This window comes from Muscardinus avellanarius, assembly GCF_963383645.1.
Source record: "Muscardinus avellanarius genome assembly, chromosome: 19".
Taxonomy (NCBI): domain Eukaryota; kingdom Metazoa; phylum Chordata; class Mammalia; order Rodentia; family Gliridae; genus Muscardinus; species Muscardinus avellanarius.
This window is the reverse complement of record NC_137805.1, coordinates 14,446,547-14,465,306: the sequence shown is the minus strand read 5'-3', so window position 1 is coordinate 14,465,306 and position 18,760 is coordinate 14,446,547. Positions and strand designations below refer to the sequence as shown.

The 18,760-nt window shown below is 52.6% G+C and overlaps 2 protein-coding genes across 3 annotated transcripts; one reads left to right on the top strand and one right to left on the bottom strand.

Annotated features, from left to right (window-relative positions):
- Positions 1–48: 48 nt before the first annotated feature.
- Positions 49–11,406, top strand: NOP56 (NOP56 ribonucleoprotein; the record flags this gene model as incomplete). Its single annotated transcript, XM_080716428.1, has 13 exons — positions 49–79; positions 511–626; positions 6,207–6,296; positions 6,623–6,737; positions 7,621–7,782; positions 7,917–8,115; positions 8,478–8,665; positions 8,742–8,893; positions 9,056–9,156; positions 9,520–9,668; positions 9,885–10,006; positions 10,189–10,326; positions 11,029–11,406. The coding sequence occupies 13 exons, from the start codon at positions 49–51 to the stop codon at positions 11,404–11,406; spliced, it is 1,941 nt and encodes a 646-aa protein (XP_080572554.1).
- Positions 11,407–11,534: 128 nt separating this feature from the next.
- Positions 11,535–17,433, bottom strand: IDH3B (isocitrate dehydrogenase (NAD(+)) 3 non-catalytic subunit beta; the record flags this gene model as incomplete). Of its 2 annotated transcripts, none has more annotated exons than XM_080716571.1 (12): positions 11,535–11,615; positions 12,534–12,594; positions 12,694–12,788; positions 12,955–13,101; positions 13,181–13,283; positions 13,367–13,500; positions 13,599–13,731; positions 13,806–13,866; positions 16,739–16,859; positions 16,952–17,050; positions 17,177–17,257; positions 17,398–17,433. In XM_080716571.1, the coding sequence occupies 12 exons, from the start codon at positions 17,431–17,433 to the stop codon at positions 11,535–11,537; spliced, it is 1,152 nt and encodes a 383-aa protein (XP_080572697.1). The 2 variants fall into 2 exon arrangements, with proteins under 2 accessions (XP_080572697.1, XP_080572696.1); XM_080716570.1 differs by lacking the exon at positions 11,535–11,615 and adding an exon at positions 11,847–11,933.
- Between the last annotated feature and the right edge of the window lie 1,327 nt (positions 17,434–18,760).

The window sequence follows — 18,760 nt, the reverse complement described above, 5'->3', positions numbered from 1 at the left end:
CATCCGAAGGAGATGAGGAAGTTGGAATAGAAGGCCCCAGAAGTGAACATGGAGGAGGAGAAGCCGAAGTCCAGTCCTGGTGAGCAGGACCCAGCCCGGCCGGCCCAAAGCTGATGGCGCCAAGCACAAAACTGCATCGGGAAGTGAACGCCTCAGTCTTCTGGTCCCAGTGAAGGGAACCTCCAGGTTGCTCAGAACAGAAAAATCTTTTCCCCGAACCGAATTCTAAACAGAAGGTGATACCTACCTACTGTGTAAGGAACCTGGGCCGCGGCTTCTCTGAAGTGTTGCTAAGGGTGCAGTGAGCGCCCTGCCTCGGGGACGTTTCCGCTTGGTGTCATGTTGTGCTTCTGTCTCCTGGGGGCCGGAGTCAGCGAGGCCAGAACGAAGAAGGCTTTGCCAGAGCGGGGAAGTCGGCGGGTGGCAGCCCCGCTCTAGGACACTCTTCGCAGACTGGGCTTTCCTTAACTCTCCTGTGTGCCCAGGCCCAGGCAAGCGGTGTGCCTGCAGGACCAAGTGTTATAAAGGCCGCCCTCCCCCTTACCAGCCACCCCTACCGAGACAAGCCACCACCCAACCAGGCCCCCAGGCGCTCTCGGGGGGATCCCCCACACCCTAGAAGCCAGGTAACATCCTGATGGTAAGAAGGCGATTTTACAGAGATTCCAGAATCTACATTATTGAAACAATTCCAAATTCCCTCCTCATTTCATTCCCTTCCCAATCTAGGGTCAAAATGTCACATACAACCTGCGATGACGTGGGACTGGGGCCAGGTGCCCAAGAGAAACACAATAAATTATTCCACCCCGGTCCATCTCCAGCAAAGCTAATGAGTGTGCTGTGACGCCTGGTTTCCGTGGGGCCCACAGCCAGCCCCTGCACCCAACACTGCCTGTGTGGCAGTCATACGCCTCCTTTCCAGAGACAGCTCCCTGGCCCTAAATTCATCTTGAGACCGCAGCACAGGAATCCAGCTGATCTAACCCAACGGGTCACCTCCGGCAGGCCCAAAGGCAACTGCCATGCCAACACCTGGCCTTCAAAGTCATCCTGCCTGGGAATTGTAATGCCAGGCCCCAGAGACGGAGCAAGACCGGCTGCCTTCCTTAGCTGTCAGCCTCCTAGGGATTACCGCCAGGCCTCCAGTGGCTCGCGAGACCCGCCGTGGCACCCCACGACACAAGCAAATCATCTCTTTGGAGGAAGCATAATTTTATGTGGGGGGGTGTGTTTGTTATCTGTTGCTGTTAACAAATTATACCTGAAACTTGACAGTATAAAACAATAAATATTTCTTACTGTTGTGTTTCTGTGGGTCAGGGACTGGGAGGTGGCTTAGCCAGGCGATTCTGCTTCTAGATATTGCTGGTGGCCAATTTCCCCTAAAGCAAGGAAGGCGAACAAAGAAAAAGCCATGAAACCTTGAAGACCCAGCATCAGTTCCAGTGTGTGTGTGTGTGTGTGTGTGTGTGTGTGTGTGTGTGTTTGTGTTTTACTGGGAATGAACTCAGGGGCACCAAGCTCCTCTTGCTCTATTACGGCACTTCAAGAAATAAAACTGCCATGCAGAGAGGACATTTAATTTCTCTTGGCAGAAAGTAGCAAAGAAGAAATGTCCCATGAGAAGGAATAAGACAGTCCTCAGACCAAGGACCTAAATCCATACTATGTATGCTCCAAACAACCTAGGTGGGAATTTTAATTGCGGGTGATCTTAGATTGATAATCCCTCCAAAGAAGAAAAGTAAGAAGAGCACAACAAAGTAAGAGGCTGGAAATAAAATTGGTACCTAAATAAATAAATGCAAATGGAATCAATGATGCAGACAGAAGGTGAAGAATACTTGACGGACACCTTGAAATCCCATGTTCTCTTCCCAAGAGATACCTTTAGAGCCAAAGGACAGGATGGGTAAGGACTTCATCCCTCAACGGCAATACAAGCTGGGCGAGATGGCACATGGCTGTAAGTCCAGTACTTGGTTCAGGCAATGGCAAACGGCATCCGCTGAGCAAAGCGTTTGCCCGTGGTCCTAACCAAGTTTTGGGGTTCAGGAGCCGCCAGGTCCTCGCGGCCAAACCATGTAGGAGCACTGGGCTCAGGAAGCTTCCTCAGAACACTTCTCTGTGTTTCTGTGAAGAAATGTTGCATATATGTGTAACTCATTACCAAAGAATGCTGTGCGACTTCTCCTTTGAGAAGACAGCCCAGGAATTGCTAGAAGCCCCTTTCACACTGGTGAGCCAGTGCTCACTCGGGAAGTGAGTGCAAGTGTCGCCATCTCCTGGTAGCTTCATGTCATTTCCTTTCCTGAAGCACAGACTGGATTGATTTTTTTGGAACTGGGGATTAAATCCAGAGGCATTCTACCTCCGGACTACACCCTCAGTCTCTCTAGGTTGCTAAGGATGTCCTCAACAAAACTGCTATCCTCCTGTCTCAGCCTCCCAAGAACTAGGACTATAAGTGTGTGCCACCATGACTGCAGGGGCATTCTACCTCTGAACTACACACCCAGCCCTATTTTTTCTTTCTTTTTTCTTTCTTTCTTTCTTTCTTTCTTTCTTTCTTTCTTTCTTTCTTTCTTTTTGTGGTACTGGGGTTCCTGGAAACCCTTCTACCTCCGGGCTATACTCCCACATCTATTTTATATTTTTATTTGGAAACAGGGTTTCTCTTTTTTTTTTTTTTTTTTTTTTTTTGGTGGTGGTACTGGGGTTCCTGGAAGCCCATCTACCTCCGGGCTACACTCCAAGACCTATTTTATATTTTTGAAACAGGGTCTCTTACGCCAGCGCGGCTGGCTTCGAACCTGCGCGATCCTCCTGTCTCTGCCTCCCAAGCGCGGGGATTACAAGCGTGCGCCACCACGCCCGGCAAACAGGGTCTCTTAAACCAGCGCAGCTGGCTTCGAACCTGCTCAATCCTCCTGTCTCCACCTCCCAAGTGCAGGGATTACAAGCGTGCGACACCACACCCAGCTTTTATTTCTTATTTTGAAACAGGGACTCACTAAGTAGCTAAGGTTGGCCGGGAACCTGCGATCCTCCTGACTCAGCCTCCCAAGAACTGAGATTACAAGCAGGCGCAACCACACCTGGCCGTTTGCAATCTTTCTTGTACATACAACCTCTACTATCTTGAAAGGGGCAGTTGGAAGGTTGGATTTTCTCCCCCTCCGTGTAGTCTCAGGGTCTCTCAAGAGGCCTCACTAGCAAAGTATGTGGACTTTTTAGGAGGCAATTCAAGGTTCCCAAGAATGCAAAAGACCAAAGCCTGGTACTGCCACAGACCCAGCCCAGTTCAATGTGGGACATGGGACTTGATACCAGAAGGCATGGATTATTGGTGGCCATTTGGGGAAACTAGAACCAGAGGTGACTCTGGGATACCAAGACCCACAATTCTCCCGTTACTGCATGCCACCATGAGTACCGATAAGCAGAACATGAATCATTTCCTGCCTTAGAAAGATCATTCTAAAGCCAGGTACAGTGGCACACACTTGTAATCCCAGAACTTGGGAGGATGAGACAGAAAGATCACAGGTTCAAGGTCAACCTCAACAATTTAGTGAGACCCTGTTTCAAAATAAATAAAACAGAAACTGGGAATGGTGGCGCACACTTGTAATCCCACGCTTGGGAGGCTGAGACAGGAGGATTGCACAGGTTGAAAGCCAGCCTAAGCTACTTAGGCTCTCAGCAACTTAGTGAGACCCTGTTTCCAAATAAAATATAAAATAGGTCTGGGAGTATAGCCCGGAGGTAGAAAGCCCCTAGGTTCCACTCCCAGTACCACCAAAATAAATAAATAAATAATAAAAATAAAAAATATAACAGGGCTGGGATTGTAGCTCAAAGGTAGAATGTCCCTGGGCTCAATCCCTAGTAACAAAGACACACAAGAAATTAAAAAAGGAAGATCAACTGAGCCTGGTGGCCCACACTTGTAATCCCCGCGCTTGGGAGGCAGAGACAGGAGGATCACGCAGGTTCGAAGCCAGCCTCTCTGGCTTAAGAGACCCTGTTTCCAAATAAAAATATAAAATAGGTCTGGGAGTGTAGCCTGGAGGTTCCATCCCCAGTACCACCAAAAAAAAAAAAAAAAAAGGAAGATCATTCTGGCAGTAAAAAGAAAGACAACTTAGAGAAGGGAAACCAAGGGTTTTGTAGAAGGCCACTCTGGTGGTGGTCTGAAAGAAGGCAGGAACAGTGACCCTGAGCAGCTCAAGGAGAAGAAAGAAGTCTGCCTTTACACACTCAGACACTGCAGTGGGTCAAGATTATTAGTATTGAGGACATTATTTTAATAAAGGAATGTAGAAGAGGAGGCCAAAAGACTATTTTCTTTTAGTAGTTACACCATATCCCCAGCTCGTTATACGCCTCTGTGTCTCACTAGCTGAAGTTCACTTTTGTGCAGCCATCCAGGTCAGCAGATAGCTCTCACCCCTTTGTGGCCGGGGACTCAAGCCTGTGCCACATTCGGCTCACTGAGTGGCTCAGGTTTGGTTTTATTTCTGTTTTTATCCTGATCTAATAAAAAGAAATGGGCTAGACATGGTGGTACATGCTTGTAATACCAGTACTTGGCTTAAACAGGAGGATCACAGGTTCAAAGCTTGCTTCAGCAACATAACAAGGCTCTCTCTCAGAAACCCAGGGAGACCCTGTTTCCTAGTAAAGAAACAAAATAGGGCAGAGGGTGTAGCCTGGAGGCCAAATGCCCCTGAGTTCCATCCCCAGACCCGCAAAAAAAAAAAAAAAAAAAGAATAAAATAGGGTTGGAGGTATAGCTCGGAGATAGATTGACCCTGGGTTCAATCATTAGTAACAACAACAACAAAAAAGTAAAATGCAGTTCACTGATTCAGACTCATAAAAATTGATATGTGTAACAATTTAACCATATCTGTAAGTTATATTGAGAGTGAGGTTTTTAAGATTCGCCAACCTTATTTTTTAATGTATCAGGTTTATAAGAGTGAACTAAATCCAGTCACTGACAAAAAATGTACTAAATTTGTAAATGTGGCTTATAAGAATTTAACTTAAATTTTTCATATTTGTTTTTGGTACTAGGGATTGAACCCAGGGGCATTCTCTCTCTCAGCTATGTCCTCCAGCCCTAAATTTTTTATTTTGAACCCTCAAACCTGTGATCCTCCGGTCTCTGCCTCCCAAGTACTAGGGTTACAGGTCTGTGCCACCAAGCCCAGCTTGGTGATTTATTTCTTAAATCTCTTTAAAATAGTTATTTTACTAGCACATAGGCTACTTATCAATAACCAGGCCCTGGATTTGTAATTCTTTGTGTGTGTGTGTGTGTGTGGCACTGGGGATGGAACCCAGGGACATTCTACCTCCTTCTACCTCCAAGCTACACCCCCAGCCCTGTTTTTTATTCTTTATTTTGAAACAGGATCTGAGTAGCAGCTGAGGCTGTCTGCGAGCCGCGATCTCCTGTCTCAGCCTCCCGAATGCTGGGCTTACAAGCGTGCGCCACCACGCCCGGATCGTCATTCTCATATTATTTAAAACAAAAGTAATCTCAAAGCCGCCCCCGAGGGCCCCGCAGCCGAGGGCCGGCAGCACGTGGCCGGCGGGCGCGGGCCAGAAACCGGCCCGGGACGGCGGGGTCGTCCTCCCCCACGCCACTGCCTGCCACCATCGCCCTTTCTCTCCTTCTTCCTCTCTTTCTTGTAATAGTAAATTAAATGTCTAAGTGCTTGAAGCAGCCGCAGGAGCCCGCCGGCCCGCACGCGGTGCCCGGGCGCGGAGGGAGGCGAGCCCGTAGCGCGCCCAGCCGTCCCGCGGCCTGCAGGCCCCGCGGCTCCCGCGCGTCCCCGGCAACCGCCCGCCGCCGCCCGCGCAGCCGCAGAGGAGGAGCAGGGCCGCGCGCGCGCGCGCAGGGCCACACCACCCCGGCGGCCCCCCTCCGGCGGCCGGCGATGGTAGCGTCCGCGGCCTCTGATTGGCCCGCGAGAGGGAGGCGTGGCCTCCGGAGCCCGGTTCCGCGCGCCGGAGCCCGCTAGCCGCATTGCGAGCCGGGCGAGGAGCGGGCGCCATGGTGAGGAGTGGTGGTCGGTGCAGGCGATGCAGAGGCCGCGGTTGGGGTCTGGGCTCGGGCCGCAGCCCGGATCGGGCCCGGGGGAGGGCGCCGGGAGGACGCGGGGGCCTAGCCGGCGTTTCCGTTCCAGGTTCTGCTTCACGTGCTGTTCGAGCACGCGGTCGGCTACGCGCTGCTGGCGCTGAAGGAAGTGGAGGAGATCAGTCTGCTGCTGCCGCAGGTGGGTGGGATCGGCGCGCGCCCCGAGCGGCGCTGCAGCCCCCCGGGCCGCCGAGCCCCAGCGTGCACCGCGCGCTCCCACGTGGCCGGCCGCGCGGCGGCGGCGGGGGGGGGGGGCAGGCCGGGCCGCCTGCAGCAGGGTCTTACCTGACTCCCCATCAGCGTCGCTCCAGGAGCAGTTAGCCATGAGCCCGCGGATCCCCATCCGTGCGCGAGAGCGGAGCCGAGATGGAGGGCCTGGGCACTGGCACCTTTCAGTAGCTGATGATGACTCTACTGCGCAGCAAAGGCACGATGGGAGGAGGCACTCATCTTTTCTCCCCGCAGGTGGAGGAATGTGTGCTCAGCCTGGGCAAGTTCCACAACATCGTTCGTCTCGTGGCCTTTTGTCCCTTTTCCTCATCCCAGCGTGCCTTAGAAAATGCCAATGCGGTGTCTGAAGGTGAGTGGGCCGCCCAGTATTGAGATCAGCGAAAGGTGGAGGTCTTGTCATCACATTTGCTTTCTTTGCCTGGTTTATTCTAAACGTGATGTGTGCCGGGCAGCATTTGAGCCAGACAGGATGCAGTTTGAAGCACACAGCCCAGGTTGTAGGTTTTATCTCTTTGTGGACAACTTGAATGAAAGGGGGTGCCCACCATGTCACTGTCAACATTTACATTATGTGGGCCTGTCGTGCACCAGTAAAAGTATATTTAAAAATTAGCGGGGCGTGATGGTGCACGTCTGTAATCCCAGCATTCCAGAGGCTGCGACAGGAGGATCTCAGTTTGCAGACAGCCTCAGCTACTTAGGCCCTTTGCAACTCAGACTCTGTTTCAAAATTAAGGGCTGGAGATGTCGCTCGGAGGATGAATGCTCCTGGGTTTCATACCCAATACCACAAAAACAAAGGGAAAGGGGTCCTGTGCCCACGTTTTCCTGAAATACAAATGCCTGGCCCTCTCTTGTATCTTTCAGTTGACTGGAAAGGGCAATTAGGGCGAATACAGGCAAAGGAAAAGGGTTTGATCGCAGAAGACAAGTCAGGTTCTCTGTACTTGAGAGTATATAACAAGGCTTCAGTTACATAGCTTGCCATGTGCTGTCAGACCTGAGTCTAGTCCCTCCCTCGGTGAACCAGGCTTTGCAATGATGACTTTTAAATCTGTCAATCCCCTGAGCACGATCACTGATGTTTCCTTGTCTCTGAGCAATGCCTGAAGGCGAGGGGTCAGGTCTCGCATGCCATCCCAGCATGCTCTGTAATCAGCTGCGGGGGTAGGGTCCTTTTACCCAACACACCCGTCCGCTGCTTAGTGGGAGCTCTGTTTTTTTGCTCTGAGGCATTGTTCATGAGGACCTCCGTCTGCTCCTGGAGACCTACCTGCCATCCAAAAAGAAGAAAGTGCTCCTGGGAGTCGGGGACCCCAAGATTGGTGCTGCTATACAAGAGGAGTTAGGGTACAACTGCCAGACCGGGGGTGTAGTAGCTGAGATTCTACGAGGTAAGACACTCGTGCCATTTTTACACCTTCAGGAGGGTTCTAGAAACTTGCTTGAGGTTGTGGCCTCCTGCGTTCCCAGGACCGCAGGAGCCAGCTTGGGTCCCTCCCCTGCTCACAGTCCTCCCTCCTCTTAGGAGTTCGTGTGCACTTCCATAATCTGGTGAAGGGCCTCACTGATGTATCAGCTTGCAAGGCCCAGCTAGGGCTGGGACACAGCTATTCTCGTGCCAAAGTTAAGTTTAATGTGAACCGGGTGGACAACATGATCATCCAGTCTATTAGCCTCCTGGACCAGCTGGATAAAGACATCAATACGTTCTCTATGCGAGTCAGGTAAGGTGCAGGGGCCACCCTTCGCAGTGGAGTCCTTACCCTGAGACTTAGCCAGTTCTGTATCTTGAGATCGGGGATGACAATTCCTGTGGGGAGAAACCGGGATCTGGAGCAGAGCCTCCTGGTGCTTACCACAGGCAGTGTTCCTATGCTGACTGTATAGAAAGAGGAGGCAGAGTAAGCCCGCCCCATATACACCTCAGCCCAGGCCCTGTGCCTGGTCTGTATTGCAAATGGGGAGACATGGAGTCGAAGGGGATTTGAATCTGGCGTGTTCTCGTTTAATCCACGCGGACGGGTGAGCGGGCTGAGGCTTCGCCCGTGGAGACGCAGCTGAAGCGGGTGTGGTGTGCTCTTGGCAGGGAGTGGTATGGGTATCACTTCCCTGAGCTGGTGAAGATCGTCAATGACAATGCCACGTACTGCCGCATCGCCCAGTTCATCGGGAACCGAAGGGAGCTGAGTGAGGAGAAGCTCGAGCAGCTGGAGGAGCTGACGATGGACGGGGCCAAGGCCAAGGCCATCCTGGATGCCTCGCGGTCCTCCATGGGTCAGTGCAGAGCCCGGCCGCCGGCGTAAGGTACGGGGCTGACTCTGGCGCTCTGTTCACACTAGGTGTTTCCTAGGCATGGACATATCTGCTATCGACCTGATAAACATCGAGAGCTTCTCCAGTCGTGTGGTGTCTTTGTCAGAATACCGCCAGAGCCTACATACCTACCTGCGCTCCAAGATGAGCCAAGTAGCCCCCAGCCTGTCGGCACTAATCGGGGAAGCGGTGCGTCCTGGGGATCACAAAGCTGGGGGATAGGACCGTTAACCACCCTACATTTCCTGTCCCACCACATCTTTCCATTTGGGCGATGGGGAGGAGAGCAGGGTTGCGCAGCTGGTAGGCCAGCAAATCCTTCTCTGAATTCGTGCTCGACTCTCCCTCCAGGTAGGTGCCCGTCTCATTGCTCATGCTGGCAGCCTCACCAACCTGGCCAAGTACCCGGCATCCACAGTGCAGATCCTTGGGGCTGAAAAGGCCCTGTTCAGGTACCAGTGAGGGCACCTGCCCATACCAGGTGCCACTTCTGGTGCCCACTGCTTGTTGGGGGAATCACAGTGATGGCTGACCAGGGCTCCCTGACCTGTGCGGACCTCTGCCACGGGAGTGACGGCCAGTCCTGGTGTCTGAGTGATTCCCAGGGCCCAGCAAAGGGACCAAGTTTCCAGGTCAGCGACATTGGATCTTCTCTTGCTCTGCCTTTGGGAGCTCTGGGCTCCCGTGTGTGGGGATAGAGAATCAGCTCAGCCCGAGGCTCCACCTGGAGGCGTGGGGGAGGCTGGGGAGGAGGCTGCCTTGGGTAACGGGTTTGAAATTGCTGATCTTAAACTCTCCACTGAATATTCTCTCAGAGCCCTGAAGACCAGGGGTAACACACCAAAATATGGACTCATTTTCCACTCCACCTTCATTGGCCGAGCAGCTGCCAAGAACAAAGGCCGCATCTCCCGTTACCTGGCAAACAAATGCAGTATTGCCTCCCGAATCGATTGCTTCTCTGGTATGGGTGGGGAGGTTGTAAGCAGGGGCTGGGAGGGGGGGCTACCCTAGCGGCTTCTACAATGATGGTACTATTTTTCGTCAACAGAGTTCACCTAGTGAGTGTTGAGACTTTGGGTCTGAGTGAAGCTGAGGGTAGAGGGAACACTCGGGTGGGAGGCAGCCTGTCTCTTCAGAGGCTGACAGGCTTTGTTTACACGCACACACATGCATCCAGAGATTCCCACGAGTGTATTTGGGGAGAAGCTTCGAGAACAAGTTGAGGAACGCCTGTCCTTCTATGAGACTGGAGAGATTCCGCGGAAGAATGTAGACGTCATGAAGGAAGCAATGGTTCAGGTCAGTTGGGCTTTGCTGGGTGGGTGGAGACATGGAAGCAGCTTTGGAAGTGATGAACTGTCTTGGCCTGACCTTGTAGAGTGGAGGCAAAAAACTGATTTAATGAGCCTGATCCAATACAGCCAGAAAGGCCACGGCCAGCCCGGCTCTGCGAGCCGTGTGAGCACTTTTTTCTTTAACAGGCAGAGGAAGCTGCTGCTGAGATCGCCAGGAAGCTAGAGAAACAGGAGAAGAAACGCTTAAAGAAGGAAAAGAAACGGCTGGCCGCGCTTGCCCTAGCGTCCTCAGGAAACAGCAGTAGTACTCCAGAGGAGTGCGAGGTCAGTCAGCAGGTTGGCCTGCAGGAGATCTAGGCTGTAGGTTTTCAACAGCAGGACAAAAGGATGTGGTACGTCAAGCTGTGGTCTGGTCTGGAGTCCAGACTTTTGTGCCAAAACATCTAAAACTACCTCTTGATCCTATAGGAAGGAGATAGGTGCTGAGAGAACTTGCTCAAGAGCCCAGGATGCTGGTTGTAGCACACACCAGTGCCCTGGGCAAGTGTGCTCTGTCCTCGGCTGCCTCCCAGGAGTCCTCAACGGGGGTAGTGTAAATTCCTGCTCTCCTTGTCATCAGACACGTGTGTCCGGAGGTGGTGGTATTTCACAGTGGGGATGGGGGCAGGGAGGTCCCCAGCGCATTGAGCAAGAATCCCCACCCGGCCCCGCTCTCAGTGCCTTCCGTGACAGTTTCAGTCTCCCTCTGAATTTGGCCGTGATCATTCCATTTTAACCAGCATGGTTAGTGGGCTGAAGTTTTTTTTTGGTTTTTTTTTTTTTTTTTTTTTTTTTTTTTAAGAGTTTTCCAGTTCTGACTTATGATTGGAAACAGCTTTGGAGGTGGATTTCCAGGTTACACCCATACAATTAAACCGCCCCAGCAGCGCCAGGCATTAGCTTTTCTGCCCTGGTTTTAATGGGGGGGTTGCACATACCATAGATAACTGTTCTCATGTCTGTTCCCTGTCCCCCCAATCCCATTAGGAGACACAGGAAAAACCCAAAAAGAAGAAAAAACAAAAGGCCCAGGAGGTTCCTCAGGAGAATGGAATGGAAGATCCACCTGTCTGTCTCCCTAAACCCAAAAAAAAGAGATCGTTTTCCAAGGAGGAATTGGTTAGTAGTGATCTTGAGGAGACAGCTGGTTGCAGCACAAGTCTCCCCAAGAGGAAGAAATCTTCACCCAAAGTAGAGACGCCAACTGATGCAGATCCTGAAGAGGCCAGCAGCAGGAGTGTCCCCAAGAAAAAGAGGAAGTTCTATTCCAAGGAGGAGCCAGTCAGCAGTGGACCCGAAGAGGCTGCTAGCAGCAAAACCACCAAGAAAAAGAGAAAATTCCAGAAAACTCCTCAGGAAGATTAGAATGGACATTCCCTGGGGGAAGGGCATGCCCCAAGGTGACACCTCCCTCATATCCCAAACCCCAATAAAAACAGACTCAAAAGTCGAATCATGTGCTTTATTGTCTTACATAGGTGGTGGGGCAGGGCCTATGGTTGAGGCAGGGCAGCAATGACAGCCTCAGTGAAGTCGTTGCAAGTGGCATAGCCACCCATGTCAGAGGTTCGGACCTGTGGGGGGGAGAATAGCCATCATCCTGTGGCCTGTGCCCAGTCCCTAACCACAGCCACCACTCCCCAAGCTGTACCGCTCCTAAGGAAGCCAGCCCCAGGATGGCCTAGGCTCCACCCAGAAAAACCACTGGTCCACTGTCTAGAGGTTCAAGGTCTCTTCCCTGGTCCACTGCACTGAAGGGATGTTTGGTAGTATGGTCCTTGTGAGGTTGGAGGGGATTAAGGGCTCTAACCCCCATGGGGGTGTAGATGGCCGATGACGGACTTGATGAAGTCGGTTGTGGTGCTGTAGCCGCCCATGTCTCGAGTCCGCACCTACAGCCACCAGCGGCAACAGCCGTGGGGAAGAAGAGAAGAGAGCCCATGAAGGGGGTGAGCAGGGCAGCGTGGTCAAGAAGGGTGACAGATGGCCAGGAAGATGCAATGTTGCAGGGATGGGAGGAGGTAGTTGAGTGTGCAGGGGCAGTGCCCTGCCCACTCCTCAGAGCCCCAGGAAGGCATTGCTGCCAGGGCAGGATGAAGGGGCAGGATGGGAGGTGGGGAAGCATTGGAAGACAGACGAGGTTACCTTGGACCAGGAGGGCGGAAAGAAGATGGGAATGGAGATGCCAAGATGGGCTCCTGGGAAGGAGGCAAAGCTGGTGCTCACCCTGCCAATCACCTCCCTCCACTCCCCACCCCAGAGAGCTGTGAGCCGTGCGCTCAGAGGGCCCAGGAGGGGCGATGGATGGAGCAGGAAGGGATGGATGGCAGATGGAACCAAAAGCAAAGACCACAAGGATGAAACAGCCAAGAGGAGGGTTGAGAACAGCCCCACGGAGGTCACAGAGCGCCTTCTGGGGACCTGGAGGGAAGACAGACCCTTTCAGGTTCTCCAGAGAACAGCCACGGAACCCAGCACCTTTCTACACTTACCTTGCCAACCTTGATCACCTTCTTTACCGCATCTGCGATCATGTTGGAGTGATACTCGAGACTGTCGAAGTGGACGGGGAAAATGAGACTGCGCCCCGAACACCCCGACTTCCCACCGCAACGACCAGCTCCCCTCACGCCGCCACCTCGCACGACCTACTTGAGATGCCGCAGCATGTTGGAGGCTGACAGCAGCATGGCCGTGGGGTTGGCTATATTCCTGCCCACTGCCTGGGCAAATGGGTGCCGGGCGCCCTGTGGAGAGGCAGGCCAGTCACGGGGCAGAAGCAGCTACCAGAAAGAGCACTGAGGGCGGGCAGGCCCAGGTCACTGAGAACAGGCTTGGAGTGGGGAAGGAAGCGAGGGTCATTGAGATGGGGGAGGAACAGGAGACCGGAGGTCAAAGGAAGGACAGGCTCACCGTCTCAAAAACTGCATACTCGGCACTGTAGCTCTCACCAGGGACCACGCCAGCTCCCCCAACCAAGCCGGCAGCCAGGTTGTCAATGATGTTGCCGTACAGATTGGGCATCACAAGCACATCAAACTGGTAGGGGTTCTGCACCAGCTAGGGGGAGATTGGCACGAAGAAGTGAGTGCAACTCCCTGCCCTGCTCGCACGGGGAGACAGACACGGGGGGCCTCACCTGCATGCAGCAGTTATCTATGATCATTGTCTCAAACTTGATTTTGGGGTACAGTTCAGCAACTTCCTCACAACACTGCAGGAACAACCCATCCCCAAGTTTCCTGTTCATGGACCAGAGGAACAATCAGCCAAGAGTCAGTCGAGCTACCTTCCCAGGCACCCATCCCGCAGACATGCCCCTCACATGATGTTGGCCTTGTGGACAGCGGTGACCTTGCCCCGCCCCTTCTTGGTGGCATAGTCAAAGGCGAACTTGGCGATCCGCTGAGACTTGATTCGAGTGACGATTTTCAAGCATTCGATCACACCCCTGGCACTCTGGGTGACAAGAGGGTGACACCGGGAGGACGGGAAAAGGGCTCCACCTCCCTCCCGCCTGCCGCGCCCCTCACCCTCCACAGCTTCCGGATCCTCACCTCGTGTTCCAGAGAGCTGTACTCCCCCTCTGTCTGCTCGCGGATGATCACGAGATCTAGATTGTTGTGCCGGGTCATGTACCCAGGAAGCGACTTCACGTGAACCACATTGGCAAACAAGTCCAACTTACGCCTGAGGGCGGACACGCCGTCAGCTCTGCGCCTGGTGCCCAGCACCCCTCGCCCCAAGCCCTCCTGCCCACCTACCTCAGCCGCATGTCATAGGAGGCTAGTTCCCCCTTATACTCCATCGGGGTATGAATCTTTCCTGTGTAAACAAAGTGGGGGGAGCAGTATTAGGCACAAGCCAAGCTCAAGGAAGCTGCCAGTGTCCAGATCCCCAGGGACGAAATGCAACCCAGAACCTAACGCTCAAATCTGTGACTGTAACTGCCTCGGAAGGCAGGGAGCAATGGAAAATTATGACCTTAAAGCCGGCGCGGTGGCACACACTTGTAATCCCAGTACTGGGGAGGCTGAGACAGGAGGATCACAGGTTCTTGTAATCTCAGTACTTGGGAGGCTGACACAGAAGGATCACAGGTTCACGATCACCCTCAGCTACTTAGTGAGGCCCTTTGCAACTCAATGAGACCCTGTTTCAAAATTTAAAAAGTAGGGGTGAGGGTGTGGCTATTTCATTTTTATTAAAAATAAAAAATAAGGCCGGGCGTGGTTGCCACGCTTGTAATCCCAGCATTCGGGAGGCTGAGAAAGGAGGATCACGGTTCATGGACAGCCTCAGCTACTTAGTGAGGCCCTTTGCAATTTAGTGTGACCTGTTCCAAAATAAAGAAAAAATAGGTCAGGGGATGTAGCTCCAGAGGTAGAATGCCCCTGGGTTCCATCCCCACACCTGCAAAAAAAATTGAGTAGCATAGGGTAGGCTTTTTAAAAATTTTTTAAATTTTTAAATTTTTTATTTTTTATTGGTATAGGGTAGGCTTTAAATTCAATGATAATTCCATATTTAAAAAAAAAAAAAGAATAGCTGGGCGTGGTGGCGCATGCCTGTAATTCTAGTAAATGAGAGGCTGAGACAGGAGGATCGCAGGTTCCAAACCAGCCTCAGCAACTTAGCAAAACTCCCAGCAACTTTGTGAAACTATTACCAAATAAAAAATAAAATAGGGCTGGGTATGTAGCTCAAAAGTACAATGCTAGCCAGGCTTGGTGGCGCACGCTTGTAATCCCAGCATTCGGGAGGCTGAGACAGGAGGATCACAGTTCACGAACAGCCTCAGCTACTTAGTGAGGCTTTTTGCAACTCAGTGAGATGCTGTTTCAAAATAAAGAATAAAAAATAAGGCTTGGGGTGTAGGTCAGAGGTAGAATACCTCTGGGTTTCATGCCCAGTATCGAAAAAAAAAAAAAAGTACAATGCTTAAGCCAGGCATGGTGGCGCACGCTTGTAATCCCAGTATTTGGGAGGCTGAGGCAGAAGGATTGTGGGTCCACAGCCAGCCTCAGCTACTTAGTAAGGCACTCTGCAACTTAGTGAGACCTTGTTTCAAAGTTAAAAAATGAAAAATAGGGCTGGGGGTGTAGCTTGGAGGTAGAATGCCTCTGGGTTCAATCCCCAATATCGAAAAAGAAAACAATGCTTCTGGGTTCAATCCCTAGCACCACAAAAAAGTAAAATAATAAGGAGAAGGAAGAGGAGGAGACGACAACGGCAGAGACATAAAGTGGGTAAAGCCAAAGGCAGAGACTGGAGAACTGCATCAAGAAAGGATTCTCCTGTGAGCCTTCAAAGGAGTGTGACCCTGCCCTCACCTTAATTTCAGACTTCTGGCTTCCAGAACTGAGAAAGTGTATTTGGTGGGGTTTTTTGGGGGTTTTTTTTGTTTGTTTTTTTGCCGTACTGGGGATAGAACCCAGGGGCATTCTACCTCCAAGCTACACCTCCAGCCCTAGTTTTTATTCTTTATTTTGAAACAGGGTCTCACTAAGTTGCGGAGGGCCTCACTAAGTAGCGGAGGCTGTCCGCAAACCCGATCCTCCGGTCTCAGCCTCCCGAATTCTGGGATTACAAGCGTGCGCCACCACGCATGGCCTGCATTTGTTATTTTTAGCCACAACATTTGTCAACAAACTTGTTATAGCAGCAGGAAGAAATTAATACCATTAGTGGGAGTGAAGATTCTGACAGGTGGCATCGTCAAAGAAAGAACATTCTGGGCAAAGGAAACAACCTAAGTCAAGGCAATACATGTATTTGGAAACGAACACAATGGAGTCAAAGCACAGAACAATTCTGAGAACCAAGGTTAAAAAGCTCGAGGCTTATAAAGTACTTACTTTCCTAAGCTAAGGCTGGGCCTGGCAAAGTCATGCTGGGATTTTCTTTTTTCTTTGGTATTGGGGATTGACCCCAAGGGGATTCTACCTCAGAGCTACACCCTCAATCTTATTTTTTATTCTTCATTTTGAAACACGGTCTCACTAAGTTGCAGAGGGCCTCACTGAGTACTTGAGGCTGGCCGCAAACCTGTGATCCTCCTGTCTCAGCCTCCCAAGTACTAGGATTACAAGCGGAGGCCACCATGTCAGGCTCATGCTGGATTCTTCAAAGGAAGAGTGAGAAAGAGGGACAGTAGGGCAGAACTGGAAGCTAAAAAAATCTAATGTGGACGCCGGGCGTGGTGGCGCACGCTTGTAATCCCCGCGCTTGAGAGGCAGAGACAGGAGGATCGCGCAGGTTCGAAGCCAGCCGCGCGCGCTGGCTTAGGAGACCCTGTTTCCAAATAAAAATGTAAAAATACGTCTGGGAGTGTAGCCCTGAGGTAGAAGGGCTTCCAGGAACCCCAGTACCACCACCCCCCAAAAAAAAAAATCTAATGTGGACAATAAAATGGACCTGTAGAAGGAAAAGCAAAATGGGCAGTTAGAGGTGATATTCTAGAAACACAATTAACAAGACTTGGTGACAGATAGTATGATCTCCAGGACCACTGGAACCTTCCTGCTTAGACAGCTGCCATGACGCCTGGGTTTCCAAGGAGAAAGGACAAATACCCACATACCAATAGTGGAAGCTCTGGAGAGCTGATGAATACCCAGGTGGGGAAAGGGGCTTCATGAGCCTTGTACGTGTGACTTCAAATGCACATGGGCAGGATGACAAGGGACTCACATACCAATGATGGCCACTTTGTTCTCCTTCATGGAACTTAGCACCTGATCCAGCTTCTCCTCGGAGGCGGTATTCTGCACCTCGCTCAGGTGGTACTCCTGGAACTCCACTGGGACGGCAGCAGCCTTCGGGGACAGGTCCCAAAAGGGTGCCGGGTCAAGGTCTTCCCGGCCCACCCCATCGTCCCCGAGATGTGACGGATGCCCGGGCCACTCACCTTGAACACCTCCTTGACAGCGTGCATGAGCTCCGGCCCCACGCCGTCTCCTGGGAGCATGGTGACAGGAAAGGCGCCCTCCACCTTCACGGCTGGGGCCTGTGAGTGGAGCCACAGAGCTAGGGCCGGGGCAGAAGCGGGGCGAGGGGGAGGGGAGACGGAGGAAAGAGGGGAGCTGCGAGCGGGGGGCGGGTTGCGGGCGGCCGGGGCCCTCCTCGCGCGTACCTGGCTCTGCGGAGCGGCGTGCGCCGTGGCCGAGGTACTGAGACCTCTCCATGCCCCGGGGTTCCGGGCGGCGACCACCGCCTGCGACAGTGACACACAAGCCGGTGAGGGCAGATCGGGGGCCCCAGGCCCGGGAATGCCTGCCCCCGCCTCTCCAGAAGGCCTCGGGGTACCCCCGCCCGCCCCCCGCCGGCCCCCGCCCGGCGCGTCCCGGGACTCACTCGGGTCAGCCAGCGGACACTGCTCAGCGCCGCCATGTTCTGCGGGCGTCGCGCGCGGTGACGTCACGTCGGCGCGACGCGTCCACTTCCGGCCGGCGGCGGCTCAGCGGCGGCGGCGGCCCCGGGCGTCTAGTCCTGCTCGTCCTCCGCTTCCCTGCCCGAGGGTCACGGCCCCGCCAGCGCTGTAGCAATTGCTTTCTTCTCGGCCGCCATGTTTAACCGATGTCAGTGCATTCATAGAGTCTGTGGCCCTGCGTGGGTCGCAGGAGGATCGGAGTTTCACGGGAGCTTGTGAAGCAGTCCTGGGGACTCCGTCTTTGCGTAGTGTTTTTGTGTCCAGGTACTTGTTGCTCTGTACCCAGTACTCGCCGAGCACGTGCGGCAGACCTAGAGGTGTGCCGTGAACCCACGGTGCGTGGGGCATGCGTGTCTGCCGCGCTCAGTTTGTAAGCCGCCGGTTACTCGGTGTGATCGTCTCTTACTCCAGGGTCTTGTTCCTGGCTCTGAGCAGCTGTGTCCCCGGGGCTTGAGTGGCCCAGGCCCATAATTGGTGCCAGAAATGAGTTCACGCACGTAAGTGGGACTAAAGGGAAATTCCAGACTGATAAATTTCCAGTCATATGTCATTTCTCAAGTGACATACCTGAGATTAAAATGACGCAGGAAGACACGGCTCACCCAGTGTCCTGGAAGTGTGGTTTTAAACCATTTGTCCAAAGCCCGGCTGGTGGCGCACGCTTGTAATCCCAGCATTCCGGAGGCTGAGACCCGAGGATCGCGGTTCGGGACAGCCTCAGCTACTTAGTGAGGCCCTCTGCAACTCAGTGAGAACTTGTTTCAAAATAAAGAATAAAATATCGGGCTGCAGGTGTAGATTGGAGATAGAATGCCCCTGGGTTCCAGCTCCAGTACCGCAAAAATAAAATAGTGGATGAGCCTGAGACGGGATGATTGCAGGTTCAAGGACAGCCTCAGCAGCTAGCGAGACTCTCAGAAACCTGGCAAGACCCTGTTTCAAAACAAAAAATAAAAAGAGCTCAGAGTGTCGCTCAGAGGTAGAATGCCCCTGGGTTCAATCCTTAGTCACACACACAAAATAATAACAAAATGCATGCTTTTGAATCCCACCTCAGACTTGCTGAGTTCACATTTCAGGATAAGACCCCAGAACCTTAACATACACTAAGCTATTACTACTCCTGGGCCACACCCTCCTGCTCTAGAAAAATACTGTCATGGGGGGGGGCACTGGGAATTGAACCCAGAGACACTTCTTCCTCTGAGCTACACCCCAGCCCTATTTCTATTTTTTATTTTGAAACAGGGTATCACTAAATTGCAGCGGGCCTCACTAAATTTCTGA